This window comes from Lytechinus variegatus, chromosome 13, assembly GCF_018143015.1.
Source record: "Lytechinus variegatus isolate NC3 chromosome 13, Lvar_3.0, whole genome shotgun sequence".
Classification (NCBI taxonomy): domain Eukaryota; kingdom Metazoa; phylum Echinodermata; class Echinoidea; order Temnopleuroida; family Toxopneustidae; genus Lytechinus; species Lytechinus variegatus.
The window spans coordinates 8,815,515-8,843,438 of NC_054752.1; the positions used below are offsets into that span (position 1 = coordinate 8,815,515).

Consider the following 27,924-nt stretch of genomic DNA (forward strand, 5'->3'; position numbering starts at 1 on the left):
TCACATGACAACTGCTATGTCATGATTTAAATAATTTCTGTGTTGTTCATTGTAGATTTAGGCTCTAAGGATGATCATTTGGCAACATAAAAGCAACAGAAAAAAACCACTTACCACTTCACATTCAAAATGCCCATTTCATATCACACTTTGATGCCGTACAGTAGTACACATACACTAAACTATGACAACATAACGATAAAGCTATGAACATGAAAAGGGGGAATAGAGCGAAAATATTTTTTTCAGCAGGGAGCTTATCTTCACAATCCAGACTTATGGTAAGTCGAGTCAATACATCTGGGCTTTTCTGATCACACCACTTATACAAACACATAGAAAGCTACCATGTAGCTTAATTAAAAGATTCTGTTACAACGTTCAAGACTTCACCTTGTGGCTATGACAAAGCCATTTTCACATATAGGATACATGTACCGGTATATCATTAGTGTTACAGGACCAAAGGTGAATGTTTAAAATATCTTATTTCCATGGCCTGACTTCGGTTAAAGCAAACTTTCTCATCTTAAAAACTTGATGCAGTCACAACAAAAACATGCTCCAGCCGAACCATAGATACAAAATAAGGCCTAAATACAAAACTTGTTATGCTGCCCTCATTAGCCTAAAATCATAAATTTGGGTCTGGCCATGGATTTTTTTATACCTTCACTGCTGTACTGTACATAGAAAATAATGTATGGGATAAGTTATTCATGAGGTCAAAATGCATATGTAAGTGCTTTTTCAGCCATTGAATTCAAATTCAAAAATTCAAGCTAATTTTTGGCCCAAATCTGATATTTTCGCCCAATAACTTCATTTGTAATTTTTTTGAAAAAATATAGTGACCCTGTTCGAGGGCAACATAACCTTTACTTTTTATGCATATGTTTGATGACATACAAGTACCATCAATCACTTTGGAGTCATGTTTTCTCGGCATGACTGTGACATCAAATATATTTATGTTCCCATTTCCTACATGATTCTTACACACAAGATTTACACAAAGCCTTCAACTTTTTAAACATTTAACTGATAATGCTTCGCACATATAAGTAGGTAGAACCCTGATAGAACTGATTTAAACTTGGCAAGAGAATTGGAAAATTGACACAAGATACACACCTAAAAGTTGGATCATGGATGAACATAAAAATATTATCAAAGTATTTTTCCCCTAAATATGCAAGTGTGATCATAAAAAAAAAAAGAAGAAAAAAAAGGAAGACTATCTACTTCTATGAATCACTACATTTGCAAGACATAATTGATCATTAACGCCTGCTTGTATTTAAGGACTCAAATCATTGGTGCATCGTATTTTGATAATACAAGAAAAGAAAATTCTAGAATAAAAGCACATCTTATACCCCTTTCATAAACCCAATTATGCGGCTAATAGCAGCATAATTTGGTCGTAAAATCGAATGAGGACCAGAGTTATCGGCATTATTTTGATGCTGCAATTATCCGCATAATAGCAGCATCGGGACCAGATTTTGACTTTATGAACGCATCTCGAAAGTAATGCGGATAATTGCCATGGAGCAGTCACCCTTTTCCAACACAACCGCATCAGAGGGGGGTGTGTGCGGTTGCCATGACGATTATCCTCCTTTTTTAGGACAGGCGCTCGTAAATATAGTGCAGATTATTTTCGGAGTTTATGAACGCAATTTTTATTGAATTATCCGCATTACTCTTAGGCGGCTAATTGGCGGATAGGTTTATGAAAGGGGTATTACATTATTCAATCAAATATCAACAGGCCAAGACTGGAACAATGAAACTTCATACGTATGGTTGAAGTTCATCATACTGTAAAATAAATCAAACGTTGGGATCAATCAATGATCCCAACGTACACGTTAACGCTACATAAGCATGACCTACTCTAATATGCGAGCTATTTTTGAAGAAAGAAAATTATTTCATAAACCTCTCTACACAACTGAACTCATGTATGGACTCGTCTCTCCATTTACTTCAGCCAATATAATACTTGCAGCAGAGTAACTTCACATCTGTGACAGATCACATTCTATTGCTTTCTTATTACTTGCATAGTCTTGCCATTCTATATCTTTCCAAACCAGTGAAACACATGTATTTTATGTGGCCCACAGCTACACGAGGTGTATTTATATCATGATTCAACAGCGACTTGAATCAACCATGCAATGGTGTAATTGAAACACAAACGTGAAAGACTAATTAGCCTGCTGTCATGATTTACCCTTGCGTATTTACGCATCCTTTGGGCGTTAAATACATTTTACGCATCCTTTGGGCGTTAAATACATTTGTCGGTGGATCTCCTTCAACTGTTTTTCTCTGTTCAACTACTAGATGGGATTTGAATACAATGGAGTCTGCATAAATAGACTTTCCATAAAGCATTTTGTTCATGCCAAAGGGCCTGTAACGAAGATTTACCGATGAATTGCAAATATGAAAGAACCATTCTGATTGGTTCCTGGTCAGTGTTTTGAACAAAGCAATCATGCAAAAATGGTCTTAATTGGACATTTGCATTATGGCCAAAAGCAGTCATTTTCCCGGGGGGGAGACATATTATTTTTCTTTATAAATTTGAACGTGAGAGACTGAAGCAACCAAGCTGCGGCGTTTTTGCATTTCACTTAATTGAGGATTTCTGTCAGATTTGGTGAATTTTGTGAGAATTTCCAGTAAAAAACAAATTGGAGATTTCTCATATTCTCTATCTGCCCCCCCCCCCTTCCCCTGCTGCGTACGGCCATGATTGGTACCAGTACTCATCGATTGATTGCAAAACTATATGTTAGAGAGCCCTCAAAGCATATGTGATAGGCTTCTTCCACAGTTCCAGATAGAATTTTCATCTGAGAAGATTCACACTGATTTACCTATGCTCTTTGGTTCACATTGAAGATAAATTCCAGTTTTGGTAATGATCTCAAAATGACTTTTTACAGAATCTAATATAATGACCACCGAAGTGTCTGTATGAATACAAAATGTGCCAAAGGATTCTGGAAGAAATTGTGTAATTGCTGAGAAATAAGCAAAATAAGCGCGGATTCGGTCATTTCCCGTCGGGTCTTTATTCCAGCAATAATAATACACTGTCCCACGTGTGCCTATCTGTGTTGGTGATCTTCAGTGTGAACATTTTTCAGCGTAGATTTCAAGATTTCACAGAGTTCAGTTTATGTAACTGTACCAGATCTAGATCCTCGATGATATTCTGACAATTAAGCCTGGTTTTACAGACTTGCTCATGAAATCAGTGTTTACTGCAACTACTGGCATTTCTCTTTAAAATCAGTAATCTTAGTTACAAAAAAAATGCAATCTGTTATTGCCATGATTGTAAAGAATTTCCACACAACAATGATCACATTATTTTGAATACGAGGAAAAGATCCTACAAAATACGTTTTCTTCCATGAATGAAATGATGGCGGCCAAGTTCAAAGAAGCTTTAACATTGCAGTGAATAAGAATTTTCTTGGAATCTTTTTCTTTTATTATTTTCCATGGCTCTTTTGAGCAGTTTGGGGGCGAAGTCGCCCAAACCCAAGAGCATCCTTTTCCCTGTGCTGTACACAACAGAACATGATATTCTAAGAATGGTATTCTGGACAGATAAGAATAACGATTAGGAGAAAAAAATAGGTGATCTTTGACATTCAAAATGGCGCAGAATGGTAAAGAAAGCATCTCCACCACATATGTGTTTACTGCAAACAAAAATAAACTTTGAATATAGGAACACTAGGACTTCATCGGCCATAGCAAGGCTCGTTTTAATCCTGATATCCACAAAACTACATGACTTGTAATCTTACATTATGAAGTTATTATTAATATCATATCATGTAACCATAATCATAACCATCAACATTTCCAAATACTGACAATGTCCTTCCACTAGGTAAAAAGCTAGGGGGAACATGAAGGGTTTCTCTTAATGCTTACATAACATGAACTATTTATACCACTTTCAAACACTCTGGCATGATAAAATACCATGATTTCAATGCCACAGTATGCTGTCGTTAATAGACTTTAGTCTTTTTAAAGGACCGCACCAAATCTGCGTCTGAATATTCCTTTTTAGACAAGGCATGCTGCATGGCCTAATAACGACTATCAAAATGCGACCTTGGCCCACTGCAAGCTCTCGTGGTCCGACTGCAATGTGCTTTTGAAAGAATCTAAAGAATACCAAGCCTGAAAAGGCCAAAAAAAATTGGCAAAAGAAAAGCCTCAAGTGGTCGAGTGAACTGAGAAATCACCTTCAGGACATACAGTACTCATTTAAAGAGTAACTGGCCCAGAAATCGATTTGAACTTATGCAAATTTGTGTTTCTTCTATGCACGGATTTGGGTATGACTTGACCAAAGACTGACTATTTAATTGCAGCTAATTTAACAATTTTGCCCAAAACATGGGATTACTGAAAGAAGAATGTTAATCAAGCAAACTATTATGAGGCTCAAAGAACTTTGATGACTGTCAGATATTTTGTTTTCACTTATTGCTCACGATTCCTGGCTCACAAAGTCTTTTGCTTGTGCCTCTTTCACTAATGGGTTTCCGATGACTGCATATCGATTACAGTTGGACCACAGTATGCAGTGGGAATACACGCAGTGACAGATCCAGCAGGATCAGATACAAGAGCATTTATATAGCAAAAGAGTTTGCACGCAATGGTGGGCCCCTCCAACAAGGATGTAGTCAAGGCTGGCAGTTCAGACTCACAAAGCCTCTTAAGAAAACACTTGCGCATAGACTTTGTACACGTGTCTCAGGCCAAGGTCAAGGCAGCAAAATGCCGACTCAGGGCTGGCCTGGACTACATCCCTGCCATCCAAAGTATTAAGTCTAATCCAACTAGATCCATCTCTGATTACACACATGGCAGAACCTTGGTTGGTCAGAACCTTGATTAGTCAGAACCTTGATTAGTCATAACCTTGATAAGGCAGAACCTTGATTGGGCAGAACCTTGGCATGGTGGAACCTTGGCATGGCAGAACCTTGGTAGGGTAGGATTAAGTGGAGTTCTCTGAATTGCTTAGTTGATTCTGGGGGCTACTGACCGCTGCGGCCGAGGCGTGAGCTGCAGCCGCTGCAGAACTCTTCTTATTGGAAGGCATCAGGTAGGGATCCTTGGCCAGGGCTAGGACGTCTGCACGATCCTCTTTGCGGTACATCAGGCATCGACGGATGAAGTCCTGAAAGATTATTGGCAAGAAGAAAATTATCAATATTGCAACATATTGCTCAATTCAACAAACAACATACAAGGACAATACTCTTATTGTCCAGCAACTTTTAAAAATATTTCACCACATTTTTGATGCTTTAATAAAAGTTAAGGAATTCCTTCTGCATTTTTTTTTTGGGGGGGATTGCATATTATTTTGTTGCTATTTAACCCTCATTTTGCAATTGTATTGGGTTCAACAGATAAACTAGTGAATTCTGCTGACTGGGCATGTATATAGAGAAGAGCACAGTCAACCCTAACAAGGCTGGGCTTATTTGACACCTCATAAGAGAGGAGGGGGAACTGATCGGTCCAATGGCATAATTTACACAACTGGAAAATAAAACCCTCCAAAATTTCTCATAACTAGCGTATGCTCATTTGGGTATAAAATCAAGATCCACATGTGCTGCACAATAGAAAACTTGAAAAAGCCTGAAGATTGGCATCTCTGGTTGAACGAGGGACAATTCAACTCACCTTTGCTTCCTGGCTGACCGTTGGCTTTGGACTAAACTGGACTTGAGTGGCTCTTAGGATGGTATTCTGCTCCAAGATGGATGCTTGTGATAGGTTGTGACCGAATGGCTAGGAAAAGAAAACAAGAATATATCTGTACGTGTTTGTATGTGAGGAATAAGTCCAGGTGTGCCGATTATTCTATGACAGTGAAAAGTGTTACCTAAGTAGATTTATTTATCATGATTCTAATTCATTCCTTTGATTTTGTGATAGAACCAATAGCATGTTTGGTGTGGGAACTTACATTCCTAGACACAAGTAATTACTTCACACGACGTGTCGTGATTCCATATTCATGATAATCTATTGTCATATAAAAGTACATAAAATTGGTTTTCACAAATTGGTGCAAAGCAAATACTGTTTGGACCTGTCTCATTGTTCTGCGATAGCCGTGCGGGTGACTCACCCACAACATTTTGAGCATGTTCAAAACTTTTCTGCCTGCAAGATACATGCAAGATACTCTCAATGCCGGCGACCCGGAGGCAACCTGTCACCCGCAAGTCACACACAAAGCTTTCACGGAACAATGTGACATGACCATAACATTTATATACTGTGCTTTTCCCAAATTGACCCAGATTATTTATAACAAGGAAAACTTAACCCAAAATTCAAAATAAAAACTTCCAATCCTCAAAGTCTGGATAAGAAATAAAGGATATGGTTAGTGCCCTTTTAGAACGAAGAGGCAGATAATAATTGCCAGAATGTTCAGAGGTATTCCTATTTCATTATCCAAATAAAGAGACAAATACAGAAACAAAAAAAGAGACAAATTTCATAGAATTCTTTTCAAATAACATATCCTCATCAATAACTTATATGGAGTATCAAAAGCTTTATTACTTTGGACAAACTTCTGCTACCATGTTGAGATGCCAACCTGAGCAATCAAAAATCAAAGAAATACCTTAGGTAAACACAAAACTGAAACTTTAGAAATCAGTACTTTGCATAAAACCATCAGTATTCGTTCATTTTTCAGTACTAAATACGGAAACTCAGTACTGCCTGGCAGCTCAGCATGTTTTCATTGGTTCACTAACTTCACTTTGCTCCACCTACCTTTTTACCATAGAGACACTGGTAGAATATAATACCAGTGGACCAAACGTCCACCTTAGAGGAGATCTTTGGTGGTTCTTTGCCAACTACAAAGCACTCGGGTGGAAGATACCTGCAACAATGAAATAAAGACACTCATGTGTACAGATGGACCAGGTTTTGCAATCATTCTGAAATTCCCATTGTGGCAATGTCACAAATTTTGATCAATCCCAGTTCGAATTTGATCTTAATCTATGTTCTAACAGAACTTTATGACAAGGTTCAGGATCATGCAATCGATCCACTGCTCTATAGTGTGAGAATTCTCTCATTCAGTACAGACCAGCGAGTCAATCATAATGCCACTTTGAGATGTCAAAGTGCCCCCTGCAGCGACAATAATGCATATATATGTCAACCTCCTGTGTGAGAGGCAGCAATTTCGGAAAGAGTAAGGAGTTCTGGGGCCAGTTGCAGAAAGAGTTGCCGCTTAAACGCAAGTAAAAAAATCAATCGCAAGTCCAAAATGCGCGCTGTTGATTGGTTGAAAAATGAAGTTGCGCATGATTTTTAGAGATGAGTTTGATTGCAACTCTTTCTGCAACGGGCTCCTGAAATGATAATCTGAGTTCATTTTTTTTATAATGGTGCAGAAATCAATTTTGTTACAAACATAAAAGTAATCAATCGCTGGGAACACGAAAAGCTGTAATTTGCTATTGTTTTATTCTAATTGCGTAAACATTTTCGACATTCACCAGCGACGTACCAGTCTCTATTGGTACCTTGTTGAAAAGTCAGTGTCACGTCCTTCTCTCAGAAAAGTCAGTGTCACGTCTTTCTCTCAGGAATCCTGAAAGCAGGATTTCATTACAAACCATCAGTCACCACTGACAAAAACAATAGGGGCTACAAATAAACTGCAATGAAGACACACATCATCCTCAAAAGAGGAATTCCTGATAGAGGATGTGGGGTAGACTTTTGACAAGTTGCATAACGACGAAAACTTCTGAACCTTATCCATGGTGGTTTGAAAGTTTAAAAGTTTTCATTTGGTATAAATGAAATGAGTGGTCTGTGGGCGCGTCGTGGTCTAGTGGTTCTGACTCTCGCCTTTCAAACAGAGGGTCGTGGGTTCGAATCCTAGCCATGGCGTGTTTTCCTTCAGCAAGAAATTTATCCACACTGTGCTGCACTCGACCCAGGTGAGGTGAATGGGTACCCGGCAGGATTAATTCCTTGAATGCACCAAGTGCCTTTAGCAGCTGGAGCTACAGCCGGGTTAATATATAGTGTGCCACTGAATAGGCAACTAGATAGATCTGCGCCTCATAAATGCTATATATTATTATTATAAAAAAAGATCCTGGGGATCGAATAAAGACAGGACGTGACTATTGTGTTTCTACAAATACCACTGCTCAAACAGAACCAAATCACCACTAATCCATGCTTATATACTGCCATTCCAACAAAATAATGAATGGCTGGATCACAACAAAAGCAATGAAAGACACCACACAAAGCTCCCAGTTTAAATTTTTTTTTTATACCATATGAACACATTTTAAACAATTAACCCTAACTAGGCCAGGCTATTTTGGTAGTTTATAAAGCCCACCACCCCCATCCCTTCCTGGTCTAGTTAGGATTGAACCACCACAGATTCAGGAATTCAGGAAAAAGTTGTTTACTTACCAGTACGTCCCAGCACCCTGTGAAGTGAGGTCCATACCCCCTTCCTGGGAATTAAAATGCTCATCATCCATCACCTTCGAGAGACCAAAGTCGGTCAGCTTGATGGCACCACACGTCGATCCATGGCACAGTAGAATATTGCCTGGCAGAAAGTCACAAGATCTGAAACTATTAGGAATCAACTCTACGGATTGATAGAATGCGGTTAGACTGAACACAATCCCTTTTTTTTTAAGACAACATTTGGTCTTTTTCCAAGCAATAATACACTGTCCCACATGTGCTTTTCTGTGTTGGTGGTCTTCAGTGTGATTGTTTTTCAGTTTAGATTTCATGATTTCACAAAGTTCAATTAATGTAACAGCACATAGCTGTACCGACCGCACAGAAGCGTTGTTAGCGCTAACAGAGGCTGTTACAACCGGTAATGTGGCAGCGATGCCGAATGTTACAACAATGCATTTCTTACACATTGAAATAAATGTCTTGACTTCAAATTCGGAAAGATGTGACTTGGGCTTACTGTTAGCGCTCTGTTGGGCTAACAACGTTTCTGTGCGGCCGGCACAGATCTAGATCTAAAATGATATAGTGACAACCTTGGTTTGACAGACTTTTTAATTAAATTACATTTCACTGCGACAACTTTAATTTATCTTTAAAAACAAAGGAGAACAAAACATGAACAGGCGCTATAGCCCCCCAAATGCTAACGAGAGCCATGGAAATCCCCATTCATCGCAATGTTAAAGAGAAATGCCAGTAGTTGCAGTAAACACTGATTTCATGAGAGTGTCTGTAAAACCAGGCTTAATTGTCAGTATATCATCGAGGATCTAGATCTGGTACAATTACATAAACTGAACTTTGTGAAATCTTGAAATCTACGCTGAAAAATGTTCACACTGAAGATCACCAACACAGATAGGCACACGTGGGACAGTGTATTATTATTGCTGGAATAAAGACCCGACGGAAGTGACTGAATCCGCGCTTATTTTGCTTATTTCTCAGCAATTACACAATTTCTTCCAGAATCCTTTGGCACATATTTTTTATTCATACAAACAGACACTTGGGTGGTCATTATATTAGATTCTGTAAAAAGTCATTTTGAGATCGTTACCAGAACTGGAATTTATCTTTAAAGCTTATCCAATGTTGAAGATCGAGGCAGTAAGTTGTGAAAAAAAAATCAAAAATAGATTTTTGGCCTGTTTATAATGACTATTACCTGGCTTGAGATCGTAGTGAATGATAGGCGGCTTCCTCTCGTTGAGATACTTGAGGGCGCTCACCACCTGCATGATAATACAACGTGCCTCTCTCTCAACCATCAGCTTGTGTTGCTTCAGATGGAAGTCAAGGTCATTCCCAGGACAGAATTCTAGAACAGTGCAGAATCTACAACACAAGGGAAGCAAAAAACTTGTACATTAAATGTGTTGTCAACATATGAACAAACACAGAAATGGGAATGTAGTGGAAATTACATCCCGAGTCAAGGCATACACATTCATATCGTCTAGCAATGAATAAGGGGTTTTTAAAAAAAACTTTATAACATCGGGGATGTCACTTTAAACTGAAAAGAAAAAGAGATCACATAGAATGGGCAAAGTTGTTTTCTATGGAAGACAAAGAGGAAGAATAGAATTCCTACTCTGTTGAGAAGTGACATCCCTACATGTATGTACATAAAACTAGGAAGATTGAACAATGAAGAATAATCCCTTTCAGCAGATTCAAAGCTTTTCAGGGATGAAAGAAATCTGTGTATCAGTGAGAGGTGCCACAGTTAAGTAATTTGAAAATTCACTTCATACGCGTTAAAAGTGAGTGTGCATCATGCAAGGAAAACATGCCTCTTGGGTTAGAGCACAAAAAAACAAACTGCTCCTGATACTTACGAATTGGCATCGATCTCAAAGACATCATAGAGCTTGACAACTCTTGCATGATCTAAACTCTTATGGATCTCATACTCCCTCAAAGCATGTCTGCAAAAAAAAAGGAAAATGGCAATGTATTATACATGTAATGATATCTTAAAACAAAGTATTTGAATACGGTTTCAAGACATGTCTACAATGCATCTTTATCCATTATCACTCAGAGTACTCCTACATTATTACTTCTACCTAAGATTTAGAATTTCCAGTTAATGACCTCTATGACCTCTGACATGATCCCCCAAATCGAATCTGGGGAGCGTTTCATGAAAGGACTTGTCAGACGTTTTATCCGACAAGTGCCATTTTATCCGACAGTTGCCATAGGAACAGTGCTTATCAGCCAATCAAAATCTAGGAAAGATGTCAGATCTGACAACTTGTCGGACGAAAATGTTGATGAAACGGTCCCCTGATCATCATCATTTCCGCTATAAATACATGAACCAAGTTTAAAGTTAATCTATCTAACTATTCTTAGTTATTGCAGGAACAAAAACAAGGACGAATGGACAACACGAAAGCAAACAGCCTCCACCAACCACCTAAGGTGGGCAGAAATATAAAAACAAATAACTCTATGTGATTTACAATATATACACAAACAGTTGAGATATAATTCAAACAATTTGTGTAGATATTTAGATAAGTTGATTTAACTGTTCTTAGATTCGAGTTCTTCCAAAAAAAGAAGAGGAAAAAGCTTACGAGAGAACAGAAAAGAATGTTCTTGCGACGAATGCCTGTGTTTGTCTAAAAGAGAATGGACCTTCGTGTATTGAAGCTATTTCCCAAGGCTACATAAAGTGCATATCACTCCTAATCTCTAACCCACTGCAAAAATCCCCAAGGTGGGGGAAAGAGATGAGGGGATTGGCAGTGGGCCAGGCCATTTCTAGCTTTGGAAACGAGAATTTCCTTCTATCAACGTCCAACCTTGACTATGTCTTGCCCCCCCTCCCGCTGCCTCCCTTTCTCTCCGGGGTAATCTCCCCTTCCTATTCTCTCTCCTCTCTCTGCACTTCTTGCCTCTCCTCTCTATTTCTGTCTCTCCTCTACTCTTTTTCTCTCTTTTCACACTAACATATTATTTCACCTTTTTGTTGGGTAGGCGCGGGGAGGAGATGGTGCCTTCTAGGAGTTTTCTTTTTCTTTTCTTGGTTGATATTATGTCTGTATATATATTTTTTTTGTAATGCACTATTTATTTATATCTATGCAGTTCATACTTTTGCATGTCTTTCACTCATGTATTTTTAGATGTTGTCATGAAATGTATGTATATAAATCCCGAAACGAATTTCCTTCGTGGACCTGAATAGTTTGAATTGAATCGCATTAGACTAGTGTTCTTCACACAATGCATTACAGGTAATATTCACGTAATCAATTATAAACAGTCATGCTCACTTGATGTAATTAGCCTTCTTATCCTCCTTCCATTCTTTACTTAGTTGATGAATCTTACATGCCACATCTCTATGCTCCTTCAGGTCATACCCCTGTACCAATAAAAATAATCATTAATCAAATACATAAAATAAGTAAAAGCACAGTGAATTCAGTCTATGCAGATTCTGGCAAGAGCCTCTCATTGTGCTTGCTCATTCCTTTTGCACCATAACTCAAAGAAGACTTGCTTGAATATGTTTTTCTGATATTTCTGTGCAGGGGGGGGCCAGGTTCATAAGGATAACTGTAACGTTGCAAATGACTGTATAGGTACCATTGACTTTATGAATGTCTTCAATACGAAGGGCAAAAAAAAAGTTTTCCCGATTTTTCAAGCATAGTTTGATTTAGGTTCAATTCATTACATCCAGTTGTGGCAAAAACATACATTTATCTGTATGAATATTGATCAAAATCTATGTATTTATAATTCAGCTAATGCGAGTAAAAAAGAACCGATTCACATATAGTGGTTTCCCAGTTTTCCGCATTCCACTTGATCATAAATTTGTTCAAATTGCTAAATTTATGATTCTCCCTGAACTACCCCCCCCCCTCAAACACGGTAATTACTAAAATTTACTAACAATAACATTTATAATTCCATATAATAAAAAAAATATATAAATGTAATAACAATGATAATAATAATATGCATTTTTATGGCGCAAAAACTATTTCTATATCTATTGCCCTGCAAGAGCTTCTGAGATGCTGAACATACTATTAGAATAGATAGGTTTTTAATTTTCACTTGAAATTATGTAAACTTGTTGAACTCCTAATGTCGAGGGGAAGTTTGTTCTATATCGTGGGGCTGAAATCAGAGATGACTTATCTCGTAGTGTTGCTTTAGTCTTGTGTGGGGGTAATTGCAGTGTGAGTGTATCTTGTGAGCTATGAGGGTTACGGTCATGAGATAGGGATTTCAAGAAATCTGAGATATAACTTGGGACCTGACCATTAAGTCCTTTAAAGACTATCATTAGGATCTTAAATGTGCAGGAAAAAGTCTTGATACAAACACATCATTGTACTGTGCTGTTTAGTTCTTAGCACCCACCTTGTACACTTCACTGAATCCTCCCTTGCCGAGGAGTCTTAGTAGTAGATAGCGATCATTAAGAACCTTGTGGTCTCTGAATGTGGACTGGTCCTCGTTATGAATACGTTTCAGCTCTCGTATGTGAAGATTCCGCTCCCTTTCTAGCTTTTCTAGTTCTCCCTGTAAATCTGCTTCCTCCTAAACAAACAAATAAATTCCAAAATTAGTTTTAAAGAGTGTATTGTCAGCAGGATTTGCAAACAGTGGTTTATCAAGTTTCCATATTTATCGGGCAAGGCCAATTTTCGTATAGCATATGCCACAGAACAAATGGGAAAATTCAAAAGTGTACAGAGTAATCTAAGGCCAATTTGAGGGGTACTGATCCAAGCAATGGGGGGGGGTTCTTCTTTTTATTTGGCAACGAGATTTTCGTCATAAACGGGCATCCAAACCCATGGACTTTCCTTGTCCCTTGAACAGATTGGAAATGAAGTCAGTGCTAAAAAAATTTAAAAAATTGATGACAACTTAGAAAAGGCTGTAGTGCAATGGTGGCAGTCTCATTTTGCCTGAAAGCAATCTCCTGATACCTGTGAAGAACTCTTTCGAGGCAAAAGAAGGTTGCTTCCCATGTCATAACTCTAAAATCTAGCCGTTTCTTAGCCATCATAAAAATATTCAGATCTGAAAATATCAGGTTTTTTATCAGCCCAGAAGCGATATCCCTCCTGATATCAAAGGGAGTTTTCGCGACACTACGCATACGCTTTCTGGAATGTATTGTCAAAAGCCCTGGAATCTATCTGTCAAAAATTTGTGTATCAATACAGCAGTGTCATCCATGTCTCTTTAACATACAACATATTTGCCATTTTTCTTCCGCTATGAAAATTTACTACGATCAGCTTTCCCGGTTCATCAATTTTATCCAAAGACCCCTCAGCTGTTCTTTGTGATTTGACAGGCATTTTCAGTAGATTTACTATGTTGTGGAAGCCGTCCCTGTTGTGACTGGAAAACCCACTATTAACATACACATTTGAGAGCGTTTCATGATAGGTCTAAAAAAAAAAAAATTCCAAGGAAGTCTTTTATCTGACAATTGCCACATCATGGGCCCATTTCATAAAGGACTTCCAACTGTTGTAACTTTGCCATTATGGCAACTGCCACGGTAACCTTGATTCTGATTGGCTGCTGATCTGTGTTACCATGGTACTTACCATTACGGCAAAGTTAAAACAGCTGCAAATCCTTCATGAAACAGGCCCCTTGTCTACTTGGCTAATCAAACCTAAGGAAGTTGTCCATTCCAACGACTTGTGAGAGGACAAAATGCAAACAAATGCTCTCCTGAAATCACCCCTATCTGGACAAACTCTTTACAAATCTTTCCATGGGCGTCATATGTTGAAATTGCTGTCAAATTTTACTTCAAATGGTCAATGCAAGATAATTACAACCCAACCTCAATCACATAATCACATATTTGTTTGATTTATCTAATTTGATGTCGATTGAACAGGCATGTATTTCTGTGTAAAAGAAACCAGAGAAGAGACTGACAAAGTATGACCACAAGAAGTACCTTTTTAAATGCAGCTTGTCTTAATTTCAAGATCTCGTCTCGCTCATAAAACTCAGCATGATTCATAAACTCTGGGAAAGGTTTGGCGAATCCTTCATCGTTGGGTCCATTCTGTTTGGGCCTGGACTTGGAACTGGGATGAGGACTATTTGGAGGTTTCCTCTTCATTAAGGATTTCCTTTGCTGGTCCAGCTCCTCCCTTTCTTTGGCAATTTTCTCCTGGCGCCTAGTATTGGAATTAGAGATGGATGAGAATACGAGTCAGTCAGGTACGTATTTCATTTCTTACAATGAAAACTGTGACTGTGTAACTTTAGTATGTACATTTTACTACATAATAACAGTTGATATTTCCATAGTGCCTTACCATCTTTTCTACAAGATACAAAACTGTTTGAGGGTTCAGAGGCATTTGCTCCAGTGACAACTGCTTTGCTATAAATTCATAATGCTAATTGAATATCAAACTTCAAACCTGGATTTGACACTATACCTTACACTAAACCTAACCCTAAACCTAACATAAAGCAGAGCTGCCAACCTGAACAAGTACATTTCAGTATTTTCAACGCTGAAAATCAGTATTTTGTTGAGGAAATCAGTATTTTCACAGGAATACCATAGGACAACACATAAACTGAAACTTAAGAAATTAGTATTTTGCATGAAACCATCAGTATTCTTCTCTATTTTCAGTACTAAATACGGAAAATCAGTACTACTTGGCAGCTCTGATAAAGCCTTATTGCAAGATGAAATAAAGCCTCGGGCAGATCACTGTGTCACAAGTTTGAGATGCTATCCCTGGTCAGCACAGGAGATAGAATATAAACAAAATGCCCGCCACTGAAAGCATCAGTCTAAAAGTCCAGGGCACATATTAGGGTATTAGTCCAGTTTGGGCATGCTCAATGGCTTGCGTTGCTTCACTCCACCAACCTTGCATGCTGTATGGCACACTATGATGAACGAGCTTGAAGAGATCAAAAAGTCCCTAATTGGTACTTACTTGACAAGATCAGTGAATGCATAGCCATCGTTCCAGGTTTCAACAAATTTGGCCCCTTGTCTCTGGGTGGTGAACTGTCCTAGCCTTAGCCGATCCTCCATGCTCTTCGTCCGTGCTTCTTTGTTTTCAGTTCGGGCCTGTAAGTGGAGACGATTTATATTTTTCATGTTCACTTTTGATGAAATTAAAGGGATTGTTTAACTTCATTCAGGGTGTAAAATGCTTTTTTCACCTCTTGGAGCTGTTGTTATCATAAATAGGTTGCCTAATTGCTGTGATGACAACTATAAATACTAGTCATAAATGTTCCTAGGTATGCTTAGGTTAATATTGCAGTCTATGGAACAAAAACAATAACCTTTTCACTAATTGCACAATATGTAATAATATGAAACCAAAGTTTCAGGGTTCCTCTTAAAACATTATTGCATGCACTGACCGCATGTCCCACCACTGACCCACAACTCAGGCTTTTGAATTAAAAAATACAATGCCGCATAGTGAAAAAAGGCATTAATCTAGGTAAATTAAGAATTCAGACTATGCACTCTTAAAGAGTAATAATAATGAACCTTTTGGTACAAATTTACTGTTCAATTTGAATATTTCAACAGCCTTAGACATCTTAAAATTTCAACTGAATTCTTGTCTTTTAGAATGATAAAATTTCGAAGGACTATAACAATCATCCAAACTTTCTAATGTATATTTTTAATATTGTATTGCTCTAGTATTCCTCAGAATCAAACATTTTAGAGAGATGCTCCTCATATTTTTACAGTCATCATTTAGAATTATCATCATCACTCTTGCCTTTAAACCAGAGGATTATGGGGTTGAATTCCAGCTATGGCATAGTTTCCTTCAGCAAGAATTCATCCATAATGTGCTGCACTCAACCCAGACAAGGTAAATGGGTACTGGCAGGAAGTATTCCCTTAAAATGTTGTGAGCACCAAACAAGAAGGACTTGTGTGCATTATAAATACCCTGTATCATTATTATCATTATCTTACCTTCTCAATAAGAAGTTGTTTAATCTTCTCTGTACTTTTCTTGGACTGCTCTTTAACCTTTTCTAAAAGTTTCTGAGCACTATCTAACCTCCGTTGTAAATCCTGAGTTGTCTAGAAAATGCAAGATTACAAAAGAAGGCTAAGAGTTAGAATAATGATATCAAAACCACACTAAAGTGTGATAAACTGTTGAATATATCAATATTTTCTATATTAAATGGAGTTGTCAAACCACATGAAATTTAATTCAAGCTAAGTCTAAAAAAGGAAACTTAATTTCAAGTAATCAGAATGGAGCTTTGTTACTTAATAAAGAATAAGTAAGACTTGCACAACTTTTATGTGTTGACTCTCCATTTGTTTTGTACACAAATTTTCAGATTTCCCCTTTTATTTTACATATTTCACATTATATCCTCCTGACCTTGACATACATGGTGTGGATTATATTTTCCCATGACATATGTTGTGCTTAGGAGGCAAGATGCAATTTGAAAGATGAGGAAAATCTGAAAATTTGTGTAAAAAAATGGAGAGTTTCCACAAAATCCGCCATTTTAAAGCATGTTTGTCAACTTGAGGATCCCTATAGAAAGTATAACAAGACTTTTTAAAAGTCCATAACTTGCTTATTTCATAACCAATTTTGATGAAACTTGTTTTAAATTGTTCCTCTCATTTTACTCTTTCCAATATTGCTTATCTTATTGGGTTTTGGTTTCCTTTAAATGTGACTTGGACTCAAAATGCTGACATGCACACGACATTTACCATACAATATAACTGATCGATAAACAGCAACACACATCCTCTAAGCATGATTTGACCAATGTGGTGGCAATGCATTTTAAATTGCATGCAACAGGGGATTTAAGTGCAACTTTTAGTCACACTTAAATCTTTGTGAAACATCCCCCCCCCTGGTGCCTTCTGAAAATTAGCAAGGATACCCAAATGCAGAAATAGAAGAATCGAAAGCCTTGGAGACCCAAGAGGTACTATGGTAAATTCATGATCACAAGCACGGATAATGCCCAGATAAACAATCATATGTCAATAATGCGGATACTATTACTTACACTATTGAGCGTTTCTATCGTCTCTTCTTTCACCCTCATATGCGACTGATGTTGCCTTTCTTTTAGTTCTAGATCTTGTAAACTCATTTCAGTCTGCAGGTAAATAAAACCATCAAACATGTCAACTGATACATAGAACATGAATCAAAGAAAATATGTTATAGACATCAAAGTATGGAAAAGAATATTCTGCCAAATCTGGCCAAAGGACGCTAGTGCTGCGGTGGGATTTGAACCCCGGACCTTGTGGTTCAAAGTCAGAAGACTTATCCATTGAGCCACAACAGCTTTAATATTCCTTCGACAAGAAATAATCCATATTGTGCTGCACTCAACACAGGTGAGGTGAATTGGTACTTGCTAAAATTTATGTTTGAATACTTCAGCACCTGTACCAGCTGCAGGCAGATCAATAATGCCATACATTGCAAATGAATACCAGTAAAAGGTAACAATCTTAATGAGTTCGAACAGAATCCAATAAAATGACCACCAAAGTGTTTCTACGTATAAATAAAAAAATATGTGCCAAATGGCTCTGGAAAAAAAGTGTAATTACTGATGAATAATAAAGCATAATAAGCACAGAATTCCATAAATGTTGGGTATTTTTCCAAACAATATTAATAAACTATCCCACATATGCCTTTATGTGTACGTGATCCTCAGAATTATCAGTTTCAGCTAAGATTTCATGATTTTACAAAGGTGTAAGTTTATTTCAGTGTACCAGATCTAGATCTATAATATGGTGGCATTTAACCTTGATTTTAAAGAATTTCTCATGAAATAATTGTTTGCTGCAGCTAATTTCGTTTACTTTTACAGCTGCACTGTACAAAACTACAAATTCACCTATCATACAGAGCGTCACAGATAAAAATCAAACCAAGGATCATTAATGATTTATCATCAATTAATCACAAACATAATAGGCAGAGTACATATCATCATAAAGCTTATTCATGAAATCTCTCCATTTCTCACTTGGTATAACTCGGAAGATTGCTTATTCATGCATGAGTGAGTTTAAACGATTTGAAGAATAGAAAAAAATTATTGGAATAATTCAAAAGAGCTCATTAATCATCATATAAACTTTTTTTATCATTTAACATGCTCAATATTATTGAATAAAAGATACATAACACATATTCCATCTACTTTTTTTTATATAGATGAGCTTTATATTTGACATGCAAAGTTTACCTGAGTTGATATTGAGCTGCTTTCTGAAAACCTAGGCCTGGCTGGTTTGGGTGATTGGGAAGAATGTGAGATGTAGTCGTTGCTGTTACCACATGGTGATGACATCATTTGCTATTAATACAAATAAAATAAAAAAACAATTTATAGCAAGGTTACAATTTCTTTGATTAATACAAGAGCACATCTTTATTTTAGTAATTTCATGAGAGCATTTTATTATTTTTAATCTATTTTTATTCTTTTTTTTACAATCACTCTGAACACAACAGCTGATGATTTATTAGAGAGCTTCTAGATATAATGCATGTCTGTATCTGAAATATGCTATGTTGGCTAAAATGCAACCTTTAATATAGCAAAAGCGAATTGACTCACAACTGACCAGGTGCAATTTTTAGCTATTATAGCACCTGGTCACAACTGACCAGGTGCTATAATAGCTAAAAATTGGCTTCTATATATAAGGGATAAAACATTTATTCAACAGTACAGCCTATAATTCCATTGCTTTATTTTTCAAAGCCTTATTCTGGATAATTTCCTGAAAATGGCATACATGTACAGGTGGACTGCCCATGCCCATACTGTTTCACTATTTTGGGCAATGGCATTTTTCTAGAGTACACATTTCTATATTACACTTCCAGCATTAATGGGGAAAAATGAAAATCACTACAAATCTCCCAACCCCAATGTGAGGGGCATCGAGGTCAGCTGACAGACATCCACAGCCTACATGTAGGATGACATTGGAATAACTTAAAGCTCAGAGTGTTGTTGCTTTTGTTTTTAAATACCTGAGGGTGTTTCATAAAGTTGTTTGTAAGTTAAGAGTGACTTTAAAGGTCAAGTCCACCTCAGAAAAATATTAATTTGAATCAATAGAGAAAAATCAGACAAGCACAATGCTGAAAATTTCATCAAAATCGGATGTAAAATAAGAAAGTTATGACATTTCAAAGTTTCGCTTATTTTTAAACAAAATAGTTATATGAACGAGCCAGTTACATCCAAATGAGAGTCGATGATGTCACTCACAATTTCTTGTTTCTTATTGTTTGAATTATACAATATTTCAATTTTTACGAATTTGACGATTAGGACCTCCTTGCCTGAAGCACAAAATGTTAAAATAATGGAATTTCACGTGTTCAGGGAGGAATGAAACTTCATTTCACATGACAATGACGAGAAATTCAAAATATTTCATAATTCAAACAATAAAAAACAAAAGAAATAGTGAGTGACATCATCGACTCTCTCATTTCGATGTAACTGGCTCGTTCGTATAACTATTTTGTTAAAAATAAGCGAAACTTAGAAATGTCATAACTTTCTTATTTTACATCCGATTTTGATGAAATTTTCAGTGTAATGCTTGTTGAATTTTTCTCTTTTTATTCAAATCAAGTTTTTCTTAGGGTGGACTTGTCCTTTAAGAACTGGTGATCCTTTCTTGTGGTAAATGATAGTCATGATTAAATGTTAATTGGTGATTATTTAGCATACCGGTATAAGAAAGGATCACCAGTCATTCTTAAAGGGGAATGAAACCTTTGGAACAAATAGGCTTGTGTAGAAACAGAAAAATCATAGAATAAGAATAAAGAAAGTTTGAGAAAAATCGGACAAATAATGAGAAAGTTATGAGCATTTGAATATTGCAATCACTAATGCTATGGAGATCCTCCCATTGGCAATGCGACAAGGATGTGTGATGTCACTGATGAACAACTTTCCCTTTGGTGGACTATAAAATACCCTCAAAAGGCTCTTTTTGCTTTTTCTTACGATACAAACTCTTTATCCATTATGTATTCTTAAAAAATATGTATTACATGCCCTCATGTAGAAAGAACACATGATCTATGGATAGATGTGATAAAAGAGGCAATTCAATTGAAATATATACTAAAGTAATGGGGAGAGTTGTTCATCAGTGACATCACACATCTTTGTCGCATTGCCAATTTGCTATCTCCATAGCAATAGTGATCGCAATATTCAAATGCTCATAACTTTCTCATTATTTGTCCGATTTTTCTCAAACTTTTGTTGATCTGTTTCTTTGATTTTTCTGTTTTCACACAAGCTATCTTGTTCCAATGGTTTCATTCTTTAAAGTCACTCTTAATTTACGAAAAGCTTTATGAAATAACAGAAATGGTATTTGAGAAGAGTGTAAAGAAACTCACACTAGGATATGAACTAGATGGTGGAGACTTGGGTAGGATGCCTATGCCGAGACCGGTCCGTCCTGGACTTAATGATGTTGCGGCCTGCAAGTGGAAAATAAATGTTTTCATAACTCAGTCCAAAATAACAAAACTGTTCTTGAGGGCAATATAACATGACTAGAATGGTTGAATACCTATGCCTAATGAAAAAGAGAGAAAAATATATTTAAAAATTAAAGCATGCATGACAAATATCAGCCCCATCCACCCAACTGATTCAAAATAAAACAAATATATCCAGAGTAAATCCATATCTAGCACTTTCACAGCCACCTGCACTAAATGCCCACATGTATATTATGAGAACAAATTTTTTTTAATAATGTAATAATAATATGCAATTTCTTATATAGCGCTTAATACAAATGTTTCTAAGCGCTGCATACTATTACCCTGGCTTTAGCACGGCTACCCTGATCGGGCGCATCAAGCATTCAAGGAATTCCTTCCTACCGGGTACCCATTTACTACACCTGGGTCGAGAGTGGCAAATGTACATAAACGCCTTGCCAAAGGACGCTACTGCTGTGATGGGATTTGAACCCTGGACCTTGTGGTTCACAGTCCGGAGACTTATCCACTGAGCCACAGCACCTCTATTAAATGAAGTGGTACACCTGACACCTTCTACTCTGGAGAGAAGTGCTACTACTACATGTACAATGTACTTCTACAATAAAGAATACTAAGATTTATTTTTGGTTGGCAATGAATCATCTGCATCATTGCTTTGGCACATAGGATCTTGCTGTCTCTGTCAACTTACCTTAAAATATTCACTTATCTTCTTTGGACCTGAAAGTACAACAAATAAAACACAAGTTACGTTTAAAATAGTTTTAAGTCGCATGAACATGTACAAACCAACATGCCAAACAACAGCATTACACCAATCATTGCAAGCTGTGCATTACCAAGTTTCAAAACGAGAATCAATCAAGATATCTTTACTTCCCCTTAAATCCCAATTTAGAATCAAAGTTAATAATCACTGTTAAACATGTACTAGTCTAACGAGACACTGACAAGAAATCTTAATCGAGTCTTGGTAATTACCATGAGCATCCTTATCTGACATCTTCTTACATCTGACAATGAACATTCAAAACTGAAACACAATTATACAATTAGCGCAACGAAAGTGAAAAAGTAAAAAAAAAGCAATGTACAGCAGCCATAATTTACACTAGATCCTGTTTTGTAAATCTTGACATTCCTGTATTATGATATCAGGTCTTTTTCCAAGCAATAATACATTGTCCCACATATGCTTATCTGTGCTGGAGATCTTCAGTGTGATAGATTTTTAAGCTTAGATTTCATGATTTCTAAAAGTCCAGTTACTGAAACTGTACCAGATTTAGTCCTACAATGATACACATGTCCATGTAGTGACAATTAACCTTGGTTTTATAGCCCTTTTCATTAAATCAGTGTTTACTGAAACTACATTCATGTATCTGTATTAAACTGTACTCATTCATAAACAATAAAGCTTCAATCCAATGTCACCTCCCACCCCATACCATCAATAAGTCGCCCAAAATGAGTTTGAGATTTTTATTGAGCTTGAAAAAGCACATCAGTTTTAAAATCATATTATAACTGGTCGTTTTGTTCAACAATAATCCACACAAGAGATTTAGTGAGAGCTTCTTAGAAGGTTGGGGTTCACTCAAGAATGGGCGATTTAAAGTACGGTGTTGAAATCTGGTGTTGGTGTTGTGACAACACCAACACCAGCCACAACACCGTACTTGAAATCAGGCTGGTGTTGGGATTGACCTCGATAAATATGACATATTTCCGGCAGTTCGTGTGGAAGAATGGTGTTGAATATCGTCTGCTAAACCCAGCACTGCGGCTGGTGTTGACGATCTACGTGCAATTTCCCCATTCACCAACACCAACCCACAGGAATTGGGAAAATCATGATTTCAAGTTCAGTGTTGGCAATCTCAAGCTCGTGAACAGGCGGCGAACATGATGAAACATCCCCGTAAAATTAGCTTTTACAGTTAAGATGAGTTCAAATTATTTGAGCTTTATATATTTTGATGAAGAATAATGTTCACTCTATCAAATTCTTGAATTGATCAAAGCATTGGAATTCTGTACGATGAGAATTTAATGCATTTCCCTCCGATTTCATTTTCGTCGTCGAGACTTCTCACGTAAAGTTGAGATGATCAGCAGTGCAGCGCAGAGGCGTGACGTCATAGGATATCGATAACGCGATCAAGATCACTCCTCTGAACTCAGCTCGGTGTTGGAGCTCGGTTCAGCGGACTTTTTACGGTCTCAACACCGAACACCGTACTTGAAATCACCCAATGGGATGTGCACTGTGCAATCCTGGTGAAACTTCCAAGCAGTGCAGGAAAACCTGGGGAGCGTTTCATCATTATTTTAGTCTGACAAGTTGCCATAACTGAAAACTTTCCTGGATTCTGATTGGTTAAGAAGCACTGTTACTATAGCAACTGTCGGATAAAACAGGACTTGTCGGATAAAACGTCTGACAAGTCCTTTCATGAAACGCTCCCCTGGAGTCAAACAAATTCATGTACGCATCTCGTTTTTTATATTCAACATTACAATATCAAATTTTGACAGTACGACAAAGTAGAACTACCTGTATTGTTTCAGAATCAGATAAGCTTGTTTTCATTATCACTTTTTTACTTATGGCTATTTAGGGCGTACCGTCCCGGACGGCTTTTGTTGGTTTAGGAATGGCTGGTCTCAATAAATGGTAGGGATGACAAAAAAAAAATCAAGATGATTGCCACGTAATCTATGCTGCTAGCTGATTGGTTGCTAATGCTTTATAGTAAATAGTGGTAGTAAAAAATCGAGCTGTGATTGGCTAGATTGGTATGTGACCTCCCTTCAAACATATGTACAATACAACTTTCGATTTTTGGAGGGTGAAACCTGAGTCAAACGAATGGGGAGAATATCGATTAATGGCAATGCGTATTTAGCCAGTCAGTCCTGCACATCTGCATTTACTAAGCGCATGCAATGCGTTGAAACATAGTTTTGAGAGTGACGTCACCTTATCCTGACTTGTGCAACTTTACATTATGGATGGTACGTGAGCAACGGTACAAATGTTTGACATTCAGCCTCCCATTCGCATGTGTACCACAAGCTAAGCAGGTTTTGTACAATTTACTATAGTGAACGTTCTATCATACAATATCACTGGACTATTTGAACTCCAAATGTAATCCATTATATTGTACAATAGATTGTACACTATTTACATAACATTACCTGATTGATCACTATCTTGCCCTTTTCTTTTCCTCTTCTTTCTCTCCTTTTCTGGGGTTTCTGACTGCATGACCTGCAAAATGAAATAGCATTAAAAACAAGTGGAATGCCTCTGGCCGTCTTACCTGCATCACGTGATTCAACATAGCAGCAGTGCTGACTTTGAAAACTACTATAACTCGCACAAGATGTTCAGTGATACTTGGTTACTCTTATTTCCACGTTTTATGAACTAGACCAATACACTTACAGAGATAGGATGGTAATTTAACAAATACCCCCAATGTTGCCAAAATTCATTGACCTCACATGACCTTTGACCTTGATCATGTGACCTGAAACTGATATTCAGTGATACTTGATTACTATTATGTCCAAGTTTCAAAAGTCAGATCAATAAACTTGCAAAGTTATAATGGTAATTCAACAGATACCCCCATTATGGCCAAACATCATTTACCTTTGACCTTGGTCATGTGACCTAAAATGCGCACAGGATGTTCAGTGATACTTGATTACTCTTATGTCCAAGTTTTTTTAACTAGACCAACATACTTTCAAAGTTATGATGGTAATTCAACAAATACCCCAAATTGGCCAGAGTTTATTGACCCAAAATGACCTTTGACCTTGATCATGTGACCTGAAACTTGCACAGGATGTTGAGTGATACTAGATTACTTTCATGTCCCAGTTTCATGAATCAGATCCAAAAACTTTCAAAGTTTTGATTGTTATTCAATAGATACCCCCAAATTGGCCAAAGTTCATTGACCCCAAATGACCTTTGACCATGGTCATGTGACGTGAAACTCATGCAGGATGTTTTGTGATATTTGATCAACCTTATGTCCAAGTTTAATGACCTAGGTCCATATATTTTTAAGTTATGATGACATTTCAAAAACTTAACCTCAGGTTAAGATTTTGATGTTGATTCCCCCAACATGGTCTAAGTTCATTGACCCTAAATGACCTTTGACCTTGGTCATGTGACATGAAACTCTGATAGGATGTTCAGTAATACTTGATTAACCTTATGGCCAAGTTTCATGAACAAGGTCTATATTCTAAGTTATGATGTCATTTCAAAAACTTAACCTCAGGTTAAGATTTGATGTTGACGCCGCCGCCGTCGTAAAAGAAGACAGTAATGACATTTTAAATTTTTGCTTTATTTTTCACAAAACAGTGTCTACACAACTCAGTGACATGGAAATGAGAAAGTTGATGATGTACCCCACTCACTATTTCTTTTGTTTTTAATGTTTGAATTACATGTATACAATATTTCATTTTTTACAGATTTGACAAGGACAAACTTGACAGAACGATATAGTATTTTCAAATTCCACATAAAAATCCTCATTTCATGTAACAAAATACAAAAGAAATAGTGAGTGGATGATGTCATCTGCCTCCTCATAATTTTACCTCTATATCATCACTAGGTGAACCCCTGCTGCATGTGCTGGTGCTATGGTTGGAATCATCAGCTATCATGATGGGTTGCTGAGAAGAGCGGTTTCCTTTGATACGTGCTTCTAGCAGCTCCAGCTTCTGTGGATCGAAATGCCTGAACTCTTGCATGATGGGACAGTTGTCCTCTTATTGTCACAACGATGATACGATTGGCAGTGTTTCAGGAAACAGATTGTGTCACTATGGAAGGTAATAAAGGGATATAATACTGGCTACTATTTTGTTACACAAATTTTGTTATTTTTAAATGATAAAAATCATTCTTTAACATGTGCATACTCTCCACCGAGCAAGGGGTTGCCTCCAATTCAAGTGCATGTACTGCGGGAAAAAAAATGAAATTTTCGCACGTGATTTCTACTTTCCTTCTAAAAGATCTAGCCCTAAATCATGTAATGGGATACAACTTCATTTCAGACATTTATACAATATTAAATACAGTATATTGATTTCATTTGTAAACAAAATTTTATTAAAAAAAAAAGAAAAATATTTTAAGAAGATGGGGAAAATGCTTGTCTTCTTCTCTTTGTTCTTCGCCAAGCTCATAGCTTGGCGCAAGTCACACACAATTCGTGTGTCCATTTTGGATTCTGCAGTGAATTAATACATGTGGGGAACTATGATCCGGCTTCAAAGCAGTCTACGCTTAATGTCTTTTTTTCACGACGTGATGCCTATCTTATCAGAAAGTGACACAGTTTGTCACTGGTTTTTGAGAGCGAGTATTTGTCGCCCGAGGGTTTGGGTAGGTGTAGCGAAAGGTATTTCTACATCGCATTGCATGCGATCAGTAGCAGGTTAAACCAATAGCATGCAATGTTTTGAAATCGGCCGTGAATAATACGTGAGGAAAAAGATACTGGCCCAAAATCACCAATTTTGAGGATAACTGGAAGATTGACACGGAGTGAAATACGGGTGACGAGTAAATCAAGCTATTTCACTTTCTCATTATATTTTTTTCTATAATTTTTAAATAACAATTCCATCCCATCTTAGTCACTCGGAATATCCGATCGAGTTCACCATCCCGAAGTTCGGGTAGGTGGAGCGTACTAGTAGTGTAGCGGTAGTGAAGTGGAGTGAAGCCTGCACGAACTTCGCCCGAGGTAATTTTTTGGGTACATACAGTGTAATCACAATTTATTTTGCTACTTTTTCAGAAGTTATAGATCTAGCCTCAGGAATTTTGATGATTTATTATAACTTTTAAGGACTTGAAGTTGAACTTTATTTTATGACAAATTCAGCTTTCTAAATTTTGTGGTCCTACATGTACCTATTTTTTAGCCTATATTATCTTGCAATAGACCATACATGGCCTGGCCATGGCCAGGATGTGCCACGCCACAGACATGTCCGACTCTAGTTGCAGCAAGTCGCACAACAGTCAACACAGTCACACTCAGTCACATTCACAAGTCATAGGCCTACTCACACACAATCACAAGCCAAAATACCTGGCTGAACATCAGACAGCACCGCACAATACATGCGTGAAATCGCGAGACATTTCTTTCACATCGCGAGTAAACATAGCGCAATTTCACAACTAATATCAGACAGAAAATCACTATTCAGTTGCAGTTAGAATATTCAAAATTCAATTTATCAGCGGACTGAATTTCATCACGAAATACGTATTTCTAAAGGATGAATTTTGTTGCTGAATGTGCTTACCTTCGTGCAATTTTTTCGGTGAAAACAGTTCATCATGACGTCACACAAATCATGGACTTGATAATCGATAATCGGTCAGTTCGCGGGGTTTCCTTGCGGACTTCTTGCCGAATGCATTCTCCAGAGGTAGTAAATTATTATCTCAGCGAGATGTAGTTGATTGTTCATTATAATATTCCGCAAGTATACAGTGCTTGATGGTAATCACATATAAGAGATTTGATTTAGAAATAGTCCGGATCGCTTAGGCGGCAAAATATTGATGGAAACTGCAAGACATTTAGAACAAAGGTCCTGACCTTGACCTTATATCCCAGACACACCCGTCTAGCTAATG

At 37.2% G+C, this 27,924-nt stretch overlaps 1 protein-coding gene across 3 annotated transcripts; it reads right to left on the bottom strand.

The window, feature by feature from the left end:
* Positions 1–3,521: 3,521 nt before the first annotated feature.
* Positions 3,522–27,776, bottom strand: LOC121426103 (serine/threonine-protein kinase tousled-like 2). Of its 3 annotated transcripts, XM_041622263.1 has the most exons (19): positions 27,588–27,776; positions 25,857–26,084; positions 24,423–24,495; positions 21,907–21,935; positions 21,099–21,182; positions 18,904–19,014; positions 17,695–17,787; positions 16,616–16,726; positions 15,600–15,736; positions 14,591–14,816; positions 13,018–13,197; positions 11,913–12,004; positions 10,461–10,550; positions 9,785–9,954; positions 8,551–8,692; positions 6,868–6,979; positions 5,755–5,862; positions 5,026–5,239; positions 3,522–4,993 (listed from the first exon to the last, which is right to left on the bottom strand). In XM_041622263.1, the coding sequence occupies exons 2-18, from the start codon at positions 26,010–26,012 to the stop codon at positions 5,057–5,059; spliced, it is 2,097 nt and encodes a 698-aa protein (XP_041478197.1). In that variant the 5' UTR covers positions 26,013–26,084; positions 27,588–27,776; the 3' UTR covers positions 3,522–4,993; positions 5,026–5,056. The 3 variants fall into 3 exon arrangements, with proteins under 3 accessions (XP_041478197.1, XP_041478196.1, XP_041478198.1); XM_041622262.1 differs by having other exon boundaries at positions 3,522–5,239; positions 27,588–27,774; XM_041622264.1 differs by lacking the exon at positions 27,588–27,776 and adding an exon at positions 27,368–27,533 and having other exon boundaries at positions 3,522–5,239.
* Positions 27,777–27,924: the final 148 nt, after the last annotated feature.

Bases quoted from the DNA above. Each gene is read 5' to 3' on its own strand.
- LOC121426103 (XM_041622263.1), bottom strand. From the start codon at position 26,012: ATGCAAGAGTTCAGGCATTTCGATCCACAGAAGCTGGAGCTGCTAGAA. The intron at 8,693-9,784 runs GTAATAGTCATT...ACTTTCTGCCAG, and splicing joins TCACTACGATCTCAAGCCAG to GCAATATTCTACTGTGCCAT. The intron at 5,863-6,867 runs GTAGGTGGAGCA...TTCTTTTCCTAG, and splicing joins AGTGTCTCTATGGTAAAAAG to CCATTCGGTCACAACCTATC.